The sequence below is a fragment of the Bubalus bubalis genome, chromosome 7, assembly GCF_019923935.1.
Source record: "Bubalus bubalis isolate 160015118507 breed Murrah chromosome 7, NDDB_SH_1, whole genome shotgun sequence".
NCBI lineage: Eukaryota > Metazoa > Chordata > Mammalia > Artiodactyla > Bovidae > Bubalus > Bubalus bubalis.
The window spans coordinates 33702811-33722101 of NC_059163.1; the positions used below are offsets into that span (position 1 = coordinate 33702811).

General features: G+C 38.2%; 1 protein-coding gene across 2 annotated transcripts in view; it reads left to right on the plus strand.

The window, feature by feature from the left end:
• TMPRSS11A (transmembrane serine protease 11A) overlaps positions 1-19291 on the plus strand; it is a 54321-nt gene that overhangs the window by 18249 nt on the left and 16781 nt on the right. For both annotated transcript variants that reach the window (XM_006079835.4, XM_006079836.4), the window contains exons 4-5: positions 15421-15488; positions 17423-17583. In XM_006079835.4, coding sequence (XP_006079897.1) covers positions 15421-15488; positions 17423-17583 — 229 coding nt within the window. The remainder of the gene's footprint in view (positions 1-15420; positions 15489-17422; positions 17584-19291) is intronic.

A 19291-nucleotide genomic window follows, 5' to 3' on the forward strand; every position in this document is an offset into this window, starting at 1 on the left:
GTTGTGGTTGGAAATGATACTTGATGTGATTTCAATCTTCTTAAATTTACCAAAGCTTGCCTTGTGACCCAGCATGTGATTTATCCTGGAGAATGGTCCATGTGCACCTGAGAAGCATGTGTATTCTGCTGTTTTCAGACAGAATGCTCTATAAACGTCATTTAGGTCCATTTGTCCTAATGCATCATTTAAGACCTGTGCTTCCTTATTGATTTTCAGCCTGGATGCTCTGTCCACTGATGTAAGTGGGGTATAAAAGTGCCCCACAATCATTGTGTTACTGTCAATCTTTAGATGTGGCTGTGGGCTCTGGAAAGCTTTAGGAAGCCCATCTATTGATGGATGGGGCTGTGATCCCACCCTGTTGGTTGTTTGGTCTGAAGTATTCCAGCACTGGAGTCTACAGACTGTTGGGTGAGGCCAGGTCTCCATACAAAAATGGCCACCCCTGGAGCACACACCAAGGAATATTCCTTAGGGCCTCCATCATCAAAGTCCTTGCCCTGCCAGTGGGCCCACACCTGATCCTTGGCTCCCCAAGAGACTCTGTAAGACTTGCTGGTAGATCTATGGGTTCCTATGGAGTCACTGCTTTGCCCTGGGTCCCAGTGCATATGAAAATTTATGTGGACTGTCCCAGAGTAGAGTCTGTATTTCCTCAAGTCCTGCGGAGACCCTGCACTCAAGCCCTGCTGGCCTTCAAAGACAAATGCTCTGGGGCCTCCCCCTCTCAATGCCAGAACCCCAGAGCCTAATGTGGGACTCAAAACTTTCACTCCTATTGGAGAACTTCTGCAATGTATTTATTTTTCAGTTTGTGAGAAGCCCACCCAGCCAGTATGGGGTTTGATTATTAGTAATTGTGCTCCTTCTAGCATCTTGTGATATGTTTTCTTTGTCTTTGCATGTAGAATATTTTTTTCTGATAGATTCTACTCTTTTTGTGGATGCCTATTCAGCAGTTAGTTGTGATTTTGGTGTTTTTGTGAGAGCAGGTGAACTACATCATTCTATTCTGCCATCTTTTCTCCAATATCACTTACTGGCCCCACCTTCTAAGACCTTCATGTTGCGGGTTAGAACTTCAACATATGAATTGAAAAGTGAAAGTGAAGTCGCTCAGTCATGTCTGACTCTGCGACCCCATGGACTATACCTGCCAGGTTCCTCCATCCATGGGATTTTCCAGGCAAGATTACTGGAGTGGGTTGCCATTTTCTTCTCCAGGGGATCTTGCCAACCTAGGGATCGAACCCAGGTCTCCTGCATTGCAAGCAGAACTCTTTACCATCTGAGCCACAAGGGGGCTTCTATGAATTGGGCAGGAAGCAAATATTTGACCTTTGCATCATTTTTATTTAATACTTTTTTACCCAGATCTGTTTTTTTTTTAACTCTATCCATATTGATAAATGTACATTTAAATCATTTCTATTAACTCCTATATAATGAGTTATAGTGTATATCTTGGAGAAGGAAATGGTAATCCACTCCAGTATTTCGTCTGGTAAATCCCCATGGACAGAGGAGCCTGGCAGGCTACAGTCAATGTGATTGCAAAGAATCAGACATGACCTAGTGACTAAACACCACCACCAATAAAACCTTGTTTTCTTTGGAATCTGAACTCTATAATTACAGTCACTAAAATCCACAATGGAGGAAATGTGGGTTCGATCTTTGAGTCCAGAAGATCTTCTGAAGAAGGAAATGGCAACCTACTCCAGTACTCTTGACTGGGAAAAAATTCCATGGAGATTGAAGTCTGGTGGCCTACAGTCCATGGGGTTGCAAAAAGTCAGACATGACTTAGCAACTAAACAACAAGTGTATATCTGTAATACTGATCTCTTGTCTATCATCTCAAGAAAGACTGAACTAAACATCATCCTACTTAGCCCTTTATGGATCCATTCCAGTTCTTCTGGAAGCAGAATTACTGGCTCATTGGGTGTGCATACACTTAATCCAACTAATTGATGCTGGATTGCTCTTCAAAATGGCTGAATTAGTGTGCACTCCCATCTGTAGTGCATGAGGATTCCTATGTCCCCTTATCTTTGTCAACACTTGGTAACATCTGGCTTTCTAATTACTGCCAGTGGAATAGGCATTAAAAGTGTATCTTATTCATAGTTTAATTTGCATTTTTCTATTGCATATATCAATTGTGCATCACTGCCATATACTTGTTAGCTTTTCAGACTTCTGTTTCTAAAAACTGCCAGTTCTTCGAATTTGAGTCAGTTCTAGTAAGGTGGATGAACCTAGAGCTACTTATACAGAGTGAAGTTACTCAGAAAGAGACAGACAAATATCATATATTAATACATATATATGGCATCTAGAAAATGGCATGGATAAACCTATTCACAGGGCAGGAATAGAGACTCATATATAAAGAATAGACTTATGGACACAGCAGGGGAAGGAGAAGGTGGGACAAAGTGAGAGAGTAGCATTGAAACACATACATTACCATGTGGAAAATAGATAGCTAATGGAAAGTTGCTAATGAGCAGGGAGCTAAGCCTGGTTCTCTGTGACAACATAGAGGGGTGGGTTGGGGTGGGAGATGGGAGGGAGGTTCAAGAGGGAGAGGACATATGTATATCTATGGCTGATTCATGTTGATATATGGCAGAAACCAACAAAACATTGTAAAGCAAGTGTCCTCCAATTAAAAATAAATACATTTTAAAAACTGTTCTTATTGTTTGCCTATTTTTCTATTATAGCTGTTTTATTAAATTATTAAAATCTTGCTTTGCAAGATTTTCTTATGTTTTGTACATGGGAACAGTTTTTTGTAGTAGACATTGCACTTATCCATTCCATTTTTTATTAATTTGAGCCATATTGTCCTTCAGAAAACAGAAGTCCATAATTTTAAAGTAATCATATTTACCAGTTTTGTCTGCCCATAAGTTTTTAAGAGAATTTATTTCCTTTTTAAGTCATAAAATTATTTTACCATATTTTCATTCTATTAAACTTATACTTTTACCTTTAACAGAAGGTTTTTAAATGCATCTTAAGTCCACCTTTGAATGTGATGTTAGGTAGGAACCTAGGTAGTGAGCTAGTTTTTTCAATGTAACTAACTAAACAATCTATGAAATATATGATTATTCAGCTCATGACAATTCTTAGCTCCTGAGTCTTACAGTAAAAGAAACACAATCCACCTCTTTAAACTCCTTTCCATCTCTTTGGAGTGATGACGGTAACACACATTAAGCTGAACAGCATGAGATGATATAATTAAGGACTAAATTGTACATTGAGGACAACAAGTGCAGAAGAACTTCAAAGAAGAGGATCAACTAGGGTTCACATGGTCAAGAAAGGCTGTGTATTATTTTAGCCCTGTTTAAGTTAGATGGTGTCCCTTTCCTTTCACTCCCCATGAATTTACCTTTAGGAGAATTCCAGGAAGTGTTCAGGCCTCATCCAGAGCCACCCTGTGTATTGTTGCTAACTCCCAATGAATAAACCAGATTTTTCTCTCTGATCTATGTGAGTGCTAATTAGACAGCCAAGAAAGACAGGTTGTAGAACTTGTTCTTCCTCATATTTGGGGATTTACTGATTTGAATGGAAATGGAGATGCAAAACTGAAATGAGTTCATGCTCAGATTCTACTAAAATCCATTCCAGTTACTAGATAGCAGCAAGGACATATCTCATCTTTCATATTATTCTTCGGATAAGACTCCAGTAACCAGACACTATGATATTCCCAAATAAGTAGGTCTTTTTCATTATTATTATAAATTTGAATAGGATCACTGATTAAGGGAGCACTTCTTTTGAAGAAATATATTTCATAAATATTTTTAAAGTATAGCATCATTACAAATGTGAAAATGAAAAACTTGTAACATTCTAACAATAACATTAGTTAACATGTGTTGAATGCCAAGCTCTCAATTAGCTTAGCACCTTAACCACTGTATCTGTATTATTTTAGTTAATCCTCAAAAACAAACTTATTAAGTAAGTACAATTATTATCACAGTTTTATAGATGAGGAAATCAAGGTATCAAAGTTAATTTACCCAAGATCATTCAGCTAGTAAGCAATGTAGTTAGGATTTGACATTACATTTTCTTAATAAATTTTTGTCATCTGTAAGAATCATCTGCATGATTTTATTTCCTATCTACCATTCCACAAAACACCAGAAATCAAGTAATTATCCGTGTTATATTTTTCTCTTTCAATTACAGTTGACCCTTGAACAACATGGGTTTGAACTGCACAGGCCCACTTATATGCAGATTTTTAAAATAAATACATGCTATAGTGCTGCATGATTAGTGGTTGGTTGAATTCACAGATGCAGAACCAGGGATACAGAGGACCAACTATGAGCTATATGCATATTTTTGCCCTAACTATGTGACCACCATCTGAATTGACAATGGTACCGGTTAGAAACTTTCTTAGGGTTGTCTCCAAAAAAAAAAAAAAACAAATGACTCCTGTACCCAAAGTAGTTCTAAATTTTATCTTCTTTGTGCCCAGGAACACCAGAAACAGGGCCTAAAATGATTCTCAAACTATCCTTGAGATTATGTGTCTAGAGTTGCAGAGACAAAGAACTTGGAAACAGAAAGTGATGTAAGGAGATAATATAGTTTAAGAACACTCTATAAAGGATTTGAAGAACCAGTGAGAGACTTGGCTCACTGAAGCAGGATGCTCTCCTCTTGAGAAAAGGCAACCGGGTCAAAGTAAAAAATTTAGCAAAGGTATTAGGCTATCTAAAGTTTGGAGTTGCATAAGGTAATAGGAGTAAGAGGCCCAATCCCTGGTGTAGGGCTATGGTCCTCTTCTGAAAGGAGTGATTGAACTTGAAAGTCTAGAGAAGAAAATAAGCAGCGAGTATTTAAAAACAAGAACAACAACAACAACAAAAGCTCCGTGTTCAGAGGTTCAGAAAAATTGGATGAAGAATGTAACTGAATTCTTACTTGGGAGCTCAAACTCACATTCATTTTGTAATTGAAGATTAGGAATGACTAATAGAAGAAAAGTATATCACAACCTCTGCCTTCAGTGTGTTTAATTTGAATTCTGAAAGAAAAAAGGTAATTGTATATTTCATGTCTGATCTTCAATAAAACATTGCAAAGGAGGCATTGTTATTCACACTTTATGATAAGAGAATTAAGCTCCTGAAGCTAAAGTCCACAGTTTGTAAATCATGTAGGTGAGATTTGGAGGCTATAGGTTAACTCTAACATGTGCTCTGTCCACTAAATTTTTCTACTTGTCAGGAAGGGACTCAACTATAATAGAAAGTTCAATTCTACCTCAGTTCTTCTCCCATTTAATTTTTAAATCCATATATATTATAAATCTATGTGTTGTATTAGATCACTTTTACTCAGCCAACACATTGGGATAACATTACTAATTATATAAAGATGTCTTCATCTTCAGTTTCTTCATTTTCTTGTATCAATTTTTTCAGCTTTATTAAGATATAATTGACATATAACATTGTGTAAGTTTAAGGTGTGAAATTTGATGATATGACACACTTACATTGCAAAATGATTACCACTGTAACATCTCCATCATATCACATAGTTATTTCCTTTTTTGGGTGAGAACATTTAAGATCTACTCTCTTAGCAGCTTTAGGATATATAACACAATGTTGTTAAGTATGATCACTACAATGTACATGAGATTCCAGAGCATATTCATTTTATAACCAGAAGCTTTCAATATTTCCATATTTTCCCCATCCTCTAGCCTTGGTAACTACCGTTCTGCTACCTGTTTCTATGAGTTCAACTTTTTAGATTCCACATGTAAGTAACATAGTAAAGTATTTGTCTTTGTTTATTTCACATAGCGTAATGCCCTTAAAATCCATCCATGTTGTCATAAATGGCAGAATTTCATTCTTTCTCATGGCTATAGAATGTACAGCTAACCTTTGAACAATGCAGGATTGATTTGCAAGGGCCCACTTATATGTAGATTTTTTTTCATTAGTAAATTCAGTAGGATTCCATGATTCAACCATAGTTGATGGAATCCATAGATGCAGAGCCATGAGTAGAAAGAAAACATTTATATGGGAACTGTGGATATGTAGGGTGAACTATTTGTTTTATGGGGACTTTCAATTGCATAGAGGTTCAGCATCCCTAGCCCCAACATTTTTCAAGGGTCAACTATATCTTTAACCATTTATTTTTTCATGAACAGTTAGGCTGTTTCCATATCTTAGCTATTGTAAATAATGCTGTGAGGAACATGGGAGTGCAAATATCTCTTTGAGATCCTGTTTTAATTTCCTTTGAATGTATATCCAGAAGTCGATCCAACCAGTCCATCCTAAAGGAGATCAGTCCTGAGTGTTCATTGGAAGGACTGATGTTGAAGCTGAAACTCCAATACTTTGGCCACCTGATGTGAAGAGGTGACTCATTGGAAAAGACCCGGATGCTAGGAAAGATTGAAGGCAGAAGGAGAAGGGGACGACAGAGGATGAGATGGTTGGATGGCATCTCCAACTCAGTGGACATGAGTTTGGGTAAACTCCAGGAGTTGGTGATGGACAGGGAGGCCTGGTATGCTGTGGTCCATGGGGTTGCAGAGTCAGACATGACTGAGCGACTGAACTGAACTGAACTGAGGATTGCTGGCTCATATGGTAGTTTATTTTTAATTTTTTGAGGAATGTCCATGCTTTTTTCCAGAGTGGCTATATCAATTTACATTCCCAAAAAGAGTGTGCAAGGGTTCCTTTCACCAAAGTCTTGCAGTTTTAGTGTTAAGATCTTTCACCTCTTCGGTTAAATTTATCCCACGGTATTTTATTGTTTTTGATGCTATTATGAATGAGACTGTTTTATTTATTCTACAGATATTTTGTTGTTAGTGTATAGAAACAAAACTGATTTCTATATGTGAATTCTATATGTTTTATTTCTCCATTGATATGTATGCAACTTTGTGGAATTCACTGACCAGTTCCAATAGCTTCTCAGTGGCATCTTTAAGATTTTCTATGTAAAATTATATTATCTGCAAATAAGGCAATTCTACTTCTTCTTTTCTGGTTTTGATGCTTTTGTTATTTTTCTTGCCTGTTTCCTCTGGCTAGAACTCCTAGTACCACAGTGAATAGGAGTAGCAAGAATGGGCACCATTCTTGTCTAGCTCTTGATCATAGAAGGAAAGTTTTCAGTCTTTTATAGTTGAGTTTGGTGTAAGCTGAGCCTTTGTCATATATGGCCTTTATTGTGTTATGTTCCTTCTACATGTGGTTTGTTTAGTGTTTTTATCTTAAAAGAACCTTGTATTTTTTCAAATGCTTTTTCTGCATCTACTGAGATGATCATATGATTTTCACCTTTCATCCTATTGATGTGTTGTGTCACATTTGTTGTTTTGCATATGTTGAACCAACCTTGCATCCCAAAGATTGTTGTTGTTAAGTCACTAAATCATGTCCAACTCTTTGTGACCCCATGGACTACAGTATGCCAGGCTTTCCTGTCTCTCACCATTTCCTAGAATTCATCCAAGTTCCTGTCCATTGACTAGATGATGCTATGCAACCATCTCATCCTCTGCCACCCTCTTCTCCTTTTGCTTTCAATCTTTCCTAGCATCAGGGTCTTTTCCAATGAATTGGTTGTTCGCATCAGGTGGCCAAAGTACTAGAGCTTCAGCCTCACCATCAGTCCTTCCAATCAGTATTCAGGGTTGCTTTCCCTTAGGATTGACTGTTTAATCAATTTTTCTCAGACATAAGTCTCACTTAATTATGGTGTATTATCCTCCCAATATGCTGTTGAATTTTGTTTAATACATCATTGAGAATTTTTGCACCAGGACTATTTGTAGTTTTCTTTTCTCGTAGTATCCTTACTGGCTTTGATACCAAGGTAAGGCTGGCCACTCAATTTGAGTTTGGGAGAGTTCCTTCTTCTCTGATTTTTTGGAAGAGTTTGAGAAGGCATGTCATCAATTCTTATTTAAATGATTGGTAAAATTCACCAGTGAAACCATCAGGTCCTGGACTTTTCCTTTTGAGAAAAAGGCTTTTCCTTTTTTATTACTGCTTTATCTCCTTACTCATCATTGGTCTCAGATTTTTTATTTCTTCATGATTCAGTCTTCACTGTATTTTTCGAGGAATGTATCCATTTCTTCTAGATTATCCAATTTGCTGGTGTATAACTGCTCACAGTGGAAAATTATTAAAGAGATGGGAATACCAGACCACTTGACCTGCCTCCTGAGAAATCTGTATGCAGGTCAAGAAGCAACAGTTAGAACTGGACGTGGACCAACAGACTGGTTCCAAATAGGAAAAGGAGTACGTCAAGGCTGTATATTGTCACCTTGCTTATTTAACTTGATACAGAGTACATCATACGAAATGCCAGGCTGGATGAAGCACAAGCTGGAATCAAGATTACTGGGAGAAATATCAATAACCTCAGTTATGCAGATGACACCACCGTTATGGCAGAAAGTGAAGAACTAAATAGACTCTTGATGAAAGTGAAAGAGGAGAGTGAAAAGTTAGCTTAAAGCTCAACATTCAGAAAACGAAGATCATGGCATCCAGTCAAATCACTTCATGGCAAATAGATGGGGTAAAAATGGAAACAGTGACAGACTTTATTTTGGGGGGCTCCAAAATCACTGCAGATGGTGACTTCAGCCATGAAATTAAAAGACGCTTGCCCCTCAGAAGAAAAGCCATGACCAACCTAGATAGCATATTACAAAGCAGAGACATTACTTTGCCAACAAAGGTCCATCTAGTCAAAAGGCTTTAGTAGTCATGTATGGATGTGAGAATTGGACTATAAAGAAAGCTGAGCACTGAAGAATTGATGCTTTTGAACTGTGGTTTCGGGGAAGACTCCTGAGAGTCCCTTGGACTGCAAGGAGATCCAACCATTCCATCCTAAAGGAAATCAGTCCTGAATATTCATTGGAAGGACTGATGCTGAATCTGAAACTCCAATACTTTGGCCACCTGATGCAAAGAACTGACTCACTGGAAAAGACCCTGATGCTGGGAAAGATTGAAGGTGGGAGGAGAAGGGGATGACAGTGGATGAGATGGTTGCATGGCATCACCGGCTCACTAGACATCAGTTTGAGTAAGCTCCAGGAGTTGGTGATGGACAAGGAAGGCTGGTGTGCTGCAGTCTATGGAGTCACAAAGAGTCGGACACAACTGAATGGCTGAACTGAACTGAACTGTTCACAGTAGTCTTTATGATCCTTTGTACTTCTGTGTTATAACATCTACTCTTTCATTTTTTTATTTGAGCCTTCTCTCTTTTAGATATTATCACTAAAGCTTTTCAATTTATTTATCCTTTCAAAAACACAGCTTAGTTCTGCTGATCTTTTCTATTGTTTTTATGATCTTTATTTTATTTATTTCTGTTCTGATTTTTGATACTTCTTTCCTTCTGCTATCCTTGGGATTAGTTTGTTCTTTTTCTAGTTCCTTGAGGGCTAAAGAGACCAAGAGACCAATAAGTCTCTAAAATCCTGTGAGCACCACCTGTGCTCAAGTTGGTCATGTTCCATACAGGCTTAAGATAGTCATTCACAAGTCTTAAATCTTGGATTTTGAAAAAGGCTGGATTTTATATAGATAGCTTAGCAACCTTAAAGGATTTCAATAAGGACTATCAAGACTATCATCCTTATTTTTAAACGGCAAAGAATGTAGACTGCCTTTGGAGAGGGGTAATCATTACACATTGCTTGTACACGTCAGGAATCAAATTATTGAAAAAGTCAACTAGGAGAAAAAATTCTCCTCAAATATTTATGGGCAGTTATATTTTTTCTCTAGGAGTATTGATCTCAATCTGGCTAAATCTCATTAAAAATGCTAGTAAAAACTTCTTGGTAAATAAATGCAAGCAATATTGTTGTTTAGTTGCTAGGTCGTCTCTGACTCTTTTGTGACCCCATGGACTGTAGCCCACCAGGCTCCTCTGCCCATGGAATTTTCCAGGGAAGAATACTGGAGTGGGTTGCCATTTCCTTCTCCAGAGGATCTTTCCAACCCAAGGATTGAACCCGCAATTGAATCTACAGATTCACCTGCTTTGCAGGCAGATTCTTACCACTGAGCCACCAGGTTTGATCCAAATGCAAGGTAAATGCAAGGCTTTCTAATGAATTTTCACTTTCTTTTATTAATCCATTCAAAAAACCATGCTACATTCCTACATATTGTAGAGTATGAAAAGACTGATTGTCCCTATCCATAAAGAGTTTGCAGTTTAGTAGAGGTCTTTCCTTGTGGCTCAGCTGGTAAAGAATTTGCCTGCAAGCAGGAGACCTGGGTTTGATCCCTGGGTTGGGAAAATCTCCTGGATAAGGGAAAGCCTACCCACTCCAGTATTCTGGCCTGGAGAATTCCATGCACAGTATAGTCCATGAGGTTGAAAGAGTTGGACACGACTGAGCGATTTTCACCTTCAGAGGAGATAATGTATTTGCGTAAGCAACTATATTAAAAGATACAAGAGGGATAAGAATAATTAAGAGAGAAAAAGGAAAGATTACTTTGAGGTTTAAGGAATTAACCCAAAGCAGGTCTTATCTGAAATAGACCTTGAAGGAGATTCAGAAAAGCAGAGCTAGCAGGATGAGAGAGAGAGCCACAGACCAAAGGAATAGTCTGAGAAAGGCAAGCATACAATGAAGCAAGAGCCATGCCTGAGAACAGTGCTCCCAAGCATGAAAGATAATGGTGGTGCTGATGGGTGGCAGGGGGGATCAGTGGCAGATGGTGAAAGCATCTAAAATGAAAGACAGGCTACATGTGTGAACAGAGTTAGTTTGGGAATGAGAGCTCAATGGCTGGGTGTGTCTATTTGTTTGAGTTGAAAGACTCTCCCTAACTCTTTCATTAAACACACAACTAAACTTCAATTGCCCTCTTATAACTTAATCTCAGTTCAATTTCCAGTATTTCAAAATCATCATATATAAACAGGTACTTCCCTGAAAGAGGGTCTTTTGTTCAATATTAGGAGACTAACTCCAATCACAAAACTCTGCAAATGCCCCCAAAAGTGAGAAAGATAGATTTATAAATTACTAAATCTATTAAGTTATGCAAATAATAAATTTATAACAAGTTGGCACACAGCTTTAAAAAAAGTGTCCTTTGAAACTTCTGAGAATTCAGAATTAGAATGCTAAAGTGTTGGCAGATTATTTGATGAAAGAGGCCTTAATCTGCCAGGGAAACGTTTTTAGGGGATCTTTAGAAAGCAGGTTCATATATAAACTCTATTCAGTAATAAAGTTTACATTCATGTTTTCTCTGATTTCCCCTGTTTTAAATTCCTTTGGCGTAGGAACTTCTTAGCCAGTCTCTGTGCCCCAGTATTTTTCAAACTGTTTTCCTGGCTACATGGATCACCTTAAGATTTTGGGCTTCACACTAGACCAGGCTATATGGATCACATAAAATTCTGGGCTTCACCCCAGACCCAACCAATGAGACTTTACAGGGACAGGTCCTGGAATTTGAACTATAGAGAAGAAACTTTTATATTTCTGTAATTACAAAAGTTACTTCTACCTAGATTCTTCCTGTGTTATTCTTTTATCGCTTGCCTTCCCAGACACCTGAACTATTCAAAGATGGAATGGATGCTGGGGATGGATATTCTTCTCAGCAGGCGCTTTGCCAGATGAATGATGTCATCTGGAGTCAAAAACTTAATCCAATACTTTTACCAACAAGTCACAAACAGCCAAGGGATCTACTGTGGGTAGAATTTCAGAGGATAACTACAAACCAGACTTCTTTAAATGCCTAAAGAAATTTACTTTTATTCCTTTTAATATTGGTCAATTTTCTCCCCTTTGTTTTTGGTTAGCCTTTTCTTTCTTTTGTATTTCCCCCAGATATTGAGTAACAGACTGGCTCTGAGTACCACAAGTGAAATTATTAAAATAATATCGTTCTTACAAAAACATATCTTACCAAACAAGTTCATTTCTAACATATGAACCCCACATTTCTTCAGCCTATTTAAACTTTTCTTATTTAAAGTCAAATAAGTATATATTCTGGATACAAGCAATTTCTCTGTTTTCTAAATACTGCCTTGGATGGAAAGTGTAAAATATATATTACCAAATATATCTTTACAAGTTTTATACTTTAAGTCAATCAACTCTTTATGTTATAACTTATTGTCATATGTTCTTTGATAGAAATTGAAGTAAAATGTACATTATATGTAACAAGGAGGTTGTGTGATTGATAAGAGATGAATGTAAAGACAGAAACCTACATTTAAATCCCAGTTTATTAATCCACATGATGGTAGGGAAATTCACACAATGTCTCCATGTGTCAGTTCTGTCTTCAAATGAAATAAGAATCAAAAAATTTCTTATTTCATAGTTATTATAAGGAGTAAAGAGTTGGCTTAAAGCTCAACATTCAGAAAACTAAGATCATGGCATCTGGTCCCATCGCTTCATGGGAAATAGATGGGGAAACAGTGGAAACAGTGTCAGACTTTATTTTTGGGGGCTCCAAAATCACTGTAGATGGTGACTGCAGCCATGAAATTAAAAGACGCTTACTCCTTGGAAGGAAAGTTATGACCAATATAGATAGCATATTCAAAAGCAGAGACATTACTTTGCCAACAAAGGTCTGTCTAGTCAAGGCTATGGTTTTTCCAGTGGTCATGTATGGTTGCGCGAGTTGGACTGTGAAGAAAGCTGAGCGCTGAAGAATTGATGCTTTTGAGCTGTGGTGTTGGAGAAGACTCTTGAGAGTCCCTTGGACTACAAGGAGATCCAACCAGTCCATTTTAAAGGAGATCAGTCCTGGGTGTTCTTTGGAAGGAATGATGCTAAAGCTGAAACTCCAGTACTTTGGCCACCTCATGCAAAGAGTTGACTCATTGGAAAAGACTCTGATGCTGGGAGGGATTGGGGGCAGGAGGAGAAGGGGACAACAGAGGATGAGATGGCTGGATGGCATCACCGACTCGATGGATGTGAGTCTGAGTGAACTCCGGGAGTTGGTGATGGACAAGGAGGCCTGGCATGCTGCAACTCATGGGGTCGCAAAGAGTCAGACACGACTGAGCGACTGAACTGAACTGAACTGAACTGACTGAAGGGAGATCATGTATATTTTGTTTCCTAATTAAGCTTTTTATGAATGCCTGATAGTGCTAAGAAAGTCATAACTTGTTCCTTGATCTCTGAAACAGTCTTTTTATTTTCATTAAGAGTTAAACTTTCCCTGTCTCCTCCTTAAGGATTTAGGACATAGTTTTTTCACATTTGGCTCATCAATCAAATATGAAAATCAGTGCCTGGATTCAGATGACACTGGTCACTAGGGGATACTGCAAGCCAAAATCTACATGTGATAAGTCACAGCATCATGGTGCCTTGTTGCTGTTGTTCAGGAGCTAAGTAGTGCCCTATTGTTTGTAACTCTGTGGACTGTAGCACACCATGCTCCTCTGTCCTCCACCAACTCCTAGAGTTTGCTGAAATTTATGTCCACTGAGTCATCGATAGATCTAACCACTTCATCCTCTGCCGCCCCTTTCTTTTGCCTTCAATCTTGCCCAGCATCAGGGTCTTTTTCAATGACTTGGTGCTCCATATCAAGTAGCCAAAGTATTGGATCTTCAGTTTCATCATTAGTCCTTCCAATGAATATTCAAGGTTGATTTCCTTTAGGATTGTCTGGTTTGATCTCTGCAGTCCAAGGGACTCTCAAAAGTCTCCTGCAGCACCACCATTCAAAAGCATCAATTCTTTGGTGCTCAACCTTCATATGAACCAACTCTAACATCTGTTCATGACTACTAGAAAAATCATAGGTTTCACTGTATGGATCTTTGTCAGCAAAGTGATGTCGCTGCTTTTTAATATGCTGTCTGCGTTTGTCACGGCTTATCTTCCAAGGAGCAAACATCTTTTAATTTCATGGCTTCAGTCACAGTCTGCAGTGATTTTGGAGCCCAAGAAAATAAAATCTGTCACTGCTTCCATTTTTTTCCCTTCTATTTTCCATGAAAGTGATGGAACTGGATGCAATGATCTTAGGTTTTTGAATGTTGAGTTTTAAGGGACCTTTTTCACTCTCCTCTTTCACTCTCATCAAGAGGCTCTTTGGTTCCTCTTCATTTTCTGCCATCAGAGTGGTGTCACCTGCATATCTGAAAGTGAACATGAAAGTGAAGTTGCACAGTCGTGTCCAGCTCTTTGTGACCCCATGGACTGTAGACAACCAGGCTCCTCCATCCATGGGATTTTCCAGACAAGAATACTGAAGTGGGTTGCCATTTCCTTCTCCAAGGTTGCTGATATTTCTCCCAACAATCTTGATTCCAGCTTTTGAATCCTCTAGCCTGGCATTTTGCATAATGTACTCTGCATATAAGTTAGATAAGCAGGGTGACAATATTCAGCCTTGACATACTCCTTTCCCAATTTTAACCAGATAGTTGTTCCATGTCCAGTTCTAATATGGTGCCTCAGCAGGTGATTAAAATTCTGCTCAAATAGACCCAAAACAGTAGTTTTCATTCTACTTCCCTGTTGACATAAACTGAGTAACACAACTTTGACCTAAACCTGCAAGACCACCTTACTCTTTCTTCCCCCCTTGCCCACTCTAGGGCTCATAGTCAACAACAATTAAAAGATCGTTGCCTTTCCTAAATCTCTAATACTTCTTCCCTGTACTCACATCCAAAGACCTGCAAAGAAATCTGAGACCTGCAATGCCAGGATGGGGGTTAACCTGATCCACCAACAGGCTACTACCAAAATGTACCCAGCATTTTATATGTGTTTAATCTTTACAATCATATGAGTTAGCATATTAACATCTTTGTTTTAGATGTTAGGATACTGAGGCTCAAATTGGCTCAGTAACTTTCCCACAGTTGCCCAGTTCATGAGTAGCAGAAAAGGTTGGCTTCAAACCCAGTACTAAGCCAGGATTCTCTCCACCACCTCTCCAGGACTCCCTCGATATCCCATCTCTGCTATGCATCTTTCTGCTTCACTTTCTATGGAATTTTAGGAACATAATGTCTACCCCAAACACCTGCATCAACATATTCGAGTCATCTGGGAGATTTTTACAACTACAAATGCCTAGGTTTCCTCAGGGTCATTTATAACCAAAACTCTGGCAGAGGCACTCCAGCATCTTTAAGTCTTTTTTCTTTTTTCTGCAAATGATTCTGTTGCACTGTTAGATTTGAGAACCAGTGGTTTAAATAATGATATTACTCATGTTAAACATTTTTATTTTGCTTTAACATTTAATCAGTGGTATGTTCTTATTATAAAATATCTTATTAACACATAGTTTCTCTTTATTGTCATAACAGGTGGATGAGACATTTATAGATTCGGCCTTGAACAAGCATTATATCAAGAACCAAGTAGTGAAACTGACGTACGTATGCTTGGGCAAAGGTGACTTCACAGTCTAGAGTGACCAAAAGCATGAGAGACAGGAACCTTTATACACTGTTGCCTCTACGAGACTGGCTTTTGGCCAGGATTTCTTATTAATGTGATTGCAACAACATTTACCAACATTTTGTAAATGCAAAAACTGAGACTTTGGGAGGTTATGTGAAATGTTCAAAATTCCTCAAGTGACAGAACAGGATTCAAATCCCATCAAGTGATGGTAAGGCCTGAGACTACCAGAAACCAGGGCCTTGAGAAAACCCAGCAGCATGTCACTGCATGCACCAAATGGTATTCTTTCAATACATATGTCATTTCAAAAATATTAAGGAGCCAAAGTTGACTACAAAATGAGGTCACAAGTCTTTCCTGTATTGAACCCCTAGTGACAGGAGGCATGCCCAAACACAAAGAAATAAATTTGAAATAAATGTTGAAATAAATTTCCATTTGTAGAGATGGAGGAAGAGACTCATATAGTCTGAGAAATTACTCAAAAGTTTCAGTTGTCTTATTTGGAAAGTTCATAGCAGAACATGTATGTAACAAATACAAACATATGGGCCTGTGTGACTCATCTTCTTAAAAAAAAATGAGAATACCCAGATGGATATATTTGAAGGAAATAATAATCAGTTTTCTTACCAATAGGCTAATGCCCTATTGGCAGAATGACTCCAAGTTTCTTACACCTTTACCGAGTAACTAGTGACCTCCAGAAGGATTTTACAATATAAATTTGATACATTTTATAATATCTAGGAGAGGAAAAGCATGTTTTTGCTGAAACTTTCTAGATTTCACACCCTCCATTTTCAAATTCTGACTTGCCATAATATCGTAGCAAAATTATCATAGCCTTATGCACTCTTTTGAATGTGTAGTCATTATCATTTTGTAAGTTTTTGTGTGGGTGCATTCCACCTAGTAAACAATGTTTTCCCTCTGATTTAAGAAGAGGGAATATTTGCCAATTTGACATAAAATTCTGATTGTTTATATCTTCACATTCCAGAGCCTAAATGAACCACAGTATATAAAATCCCTTCAAATTGATACCATTTCCTCTTTTTTAAAGTCAAGGGATTCAGGAAAATAGGGCTTTCATGCTTTTATAGCTTACATCTTTTGAAGTGTAAAAATAAGAGATGTGGCAGATCAACATATAGGTTTCCATTTTTTAAAAGACCTTTAACTGTTTGATTTTCATATGTTAAGTATATTTGGAAATTCAGCCCCTCAAGTGAAGGGGCTTAAATGTGTTTATATGGAAAAAGTTCAAGGATTTGGGTATACTTAATTTGGAGAATACTCAGAGACCAAGAATATCACTGTCTTCAAATATTACACATGGAAGAGAGAACTGATGTTTTATGTATGTCCCAACTGGTAGGCATAAGCCTATGAAATGGAAGGTTTAGGGAGATATGTTCAACTCCAAGTGAAGAACTCTCTTAAAATCAAAGCTGACCAAACAGAAATAGCCTCTTTATGGAAGTAAATTTCTCATTATTTTAATTACTTGCTGGGATGAGATGACCACTTATCATGGAAGCTTAGAGCTGATGAAGGTATCACATGAGTGATAGATCAAAGACACCACTGAATTTTTTCCAATATTCAGGGTTTATGATTTTGCTGACAACATTTTAGTGTCTGAGTCTTATACAAATGCTATAACAAGCCTTCAAATTAATGGCAAAATTCACTTAAAGCAAAAAGAGAACATGAAGAGAGAATATATGAAACAATCTTGAGTCAGAGTGACATAAATGAGTAGCAATGTGAGATAATCAGCTGCTGACACTTTCAATTGAGGCATAATTCAAGGGAATAAAATACAAAAAAAAAAAAGAGTGTAGGATAATACTGGATGTATTCTTTGAACAAGTACCTTTCTATTCTGTGTCACAGTCCAGAGGAAGATGGGACGACAGTAGATGTCATTATGGTGTTCCAGTTCCCCTCTGCTGAGTCAAGTGCAGTGAGAAATAGGAAAATCCGCAGCATCTTAGATGAGAAGATAAGGAACACCAGAGCCTTGTCAATAAACACCTCATCAGTTGAAGTTAATGGTAAGTAGGTACCTTTCACGGAGAAGGCAATGGCACCCCACTCCAGTACTCTTGCCTGGAAAATCCCATGGATGGAGGGGCCTGGTGGGCTGCAGTCCATGGGGTCGCTAGAGATGGACATGACTGAGCGACTTCACTTTCACTTCTCACTTTCATGCACTGGAGAAGGAAATGGCAACCCACTCCAGTGTTCTTGCCTGGAGAATCCCAGGGAGGGGGGAGCCTGGTGGCTACCATCTATGGGGTCGCACAGAGTCGGACACGACTGAAGCGACTTAGCAGGTACCTTTCTACGTGATGTGAAGTTCTCTATTAAGTCCATTTTATGTCTAATCATAAATTTATTTACTATTATTTCCATTCCAAATAATAGCTAGAATTCAGATGAAAAAAATTCAAGTTAAAAAAGTGACTTTTAAAGGTTTTATTATTCTCTGATAAAAGCATATCTGAAATTAGTCAAGTGGCTTTTCCTGTAAGTAATTGACTGGCACTCATCCTGAAATAAAAGCAAACCTTTACCACTAACAGAGTTCATCTGATCCAGCCACTGCCTCCATGACTAGCAATTGAAACCAAGTGTTGAGCAATGGCTGTTTTTCTGTTTCAGAAACATAAACCCAGTTGCTGCCCTTTAAAAATAAGAATAGTTTCTGTGAATAGTGAAATTGTGAAGTTTGTGTTAACTTTTTTCCTGTGGGCATTTGGGAAAATGGTAAACTAACTTTGGGGCCATTAAAGCCATCTTACAAGTAATGATTAAAAAAAAATCACAAAACTAGAAATCATAGGAACCATTTTATCATCATTGCTTCTTTAAAAGAAGTAAATTTTACCGAGGCCCTTCTCTATGCCTTTTACATGCAGCATTTAACAACTTTATTCTTATGAATTAGGCAAATTCATCTTTAGAGATGTGAGAGAGGGGCTTTAGACCTTCCATCTATAGTAAAAGGACTCTGGTAACTAAAAAGGGTCAAGATTTAGTTAAGGACTCCAGTAATTAAAAAGGGCAGAGATTCAAGTCTATTGATAGATTGCTAATTTCTTGAGAAGCTGTATGCAGAAAAAAAAAAAGTGTTCTTTGGTCAAACACTTTTTAGAAATGCAGTCTACAATATTGACCTCTTAGAAATTCACCCCTTATATTAGCATATCAAAAACTCTCAGGAGTCCAGCCAGACAGAAACCTGTTTGAAAGCGAAAGTGAAAGTCACTCAGTCCTGTCCGACTCTTCGCGAGCCCGTGGACTGTAGTCTGCCATGCTCCTCTGTCCATGGAATTCTCCAGACAAGTATACTGGAGTGGGTTGCTGTTTCCTTCTTCAGAGGATCTTCCCAACCCAGGGATTGAACCCAGGTCTCCTGTATCACAGATGGATTCTTTACCATCTAAGCCAGTAGTGAAACCTGAAAACCTGTTTACCCCTGTTCATTAAGCTGCTTCCACAAGTATCTATTCCTGAAAGACAAGTACAGATATCCCCTACACATTCCAGTGGACACCAGACTTAAGAGTCACAGAAGAGAATCAGAGTAAGTGTGATTCATATCAGACATGACACAGAAAGCCCTGCCCTTTCAAGGGTCTGGCTGACTCTTTAGGAGGAAACCTGACCAGGAAATAAAATCTGTGGGAATGGGATGGGCAGGGATTTGCTGATGAGACAGAGTCAGTTAGTCAGGAAATGAACCTGGGGACCTCTCCC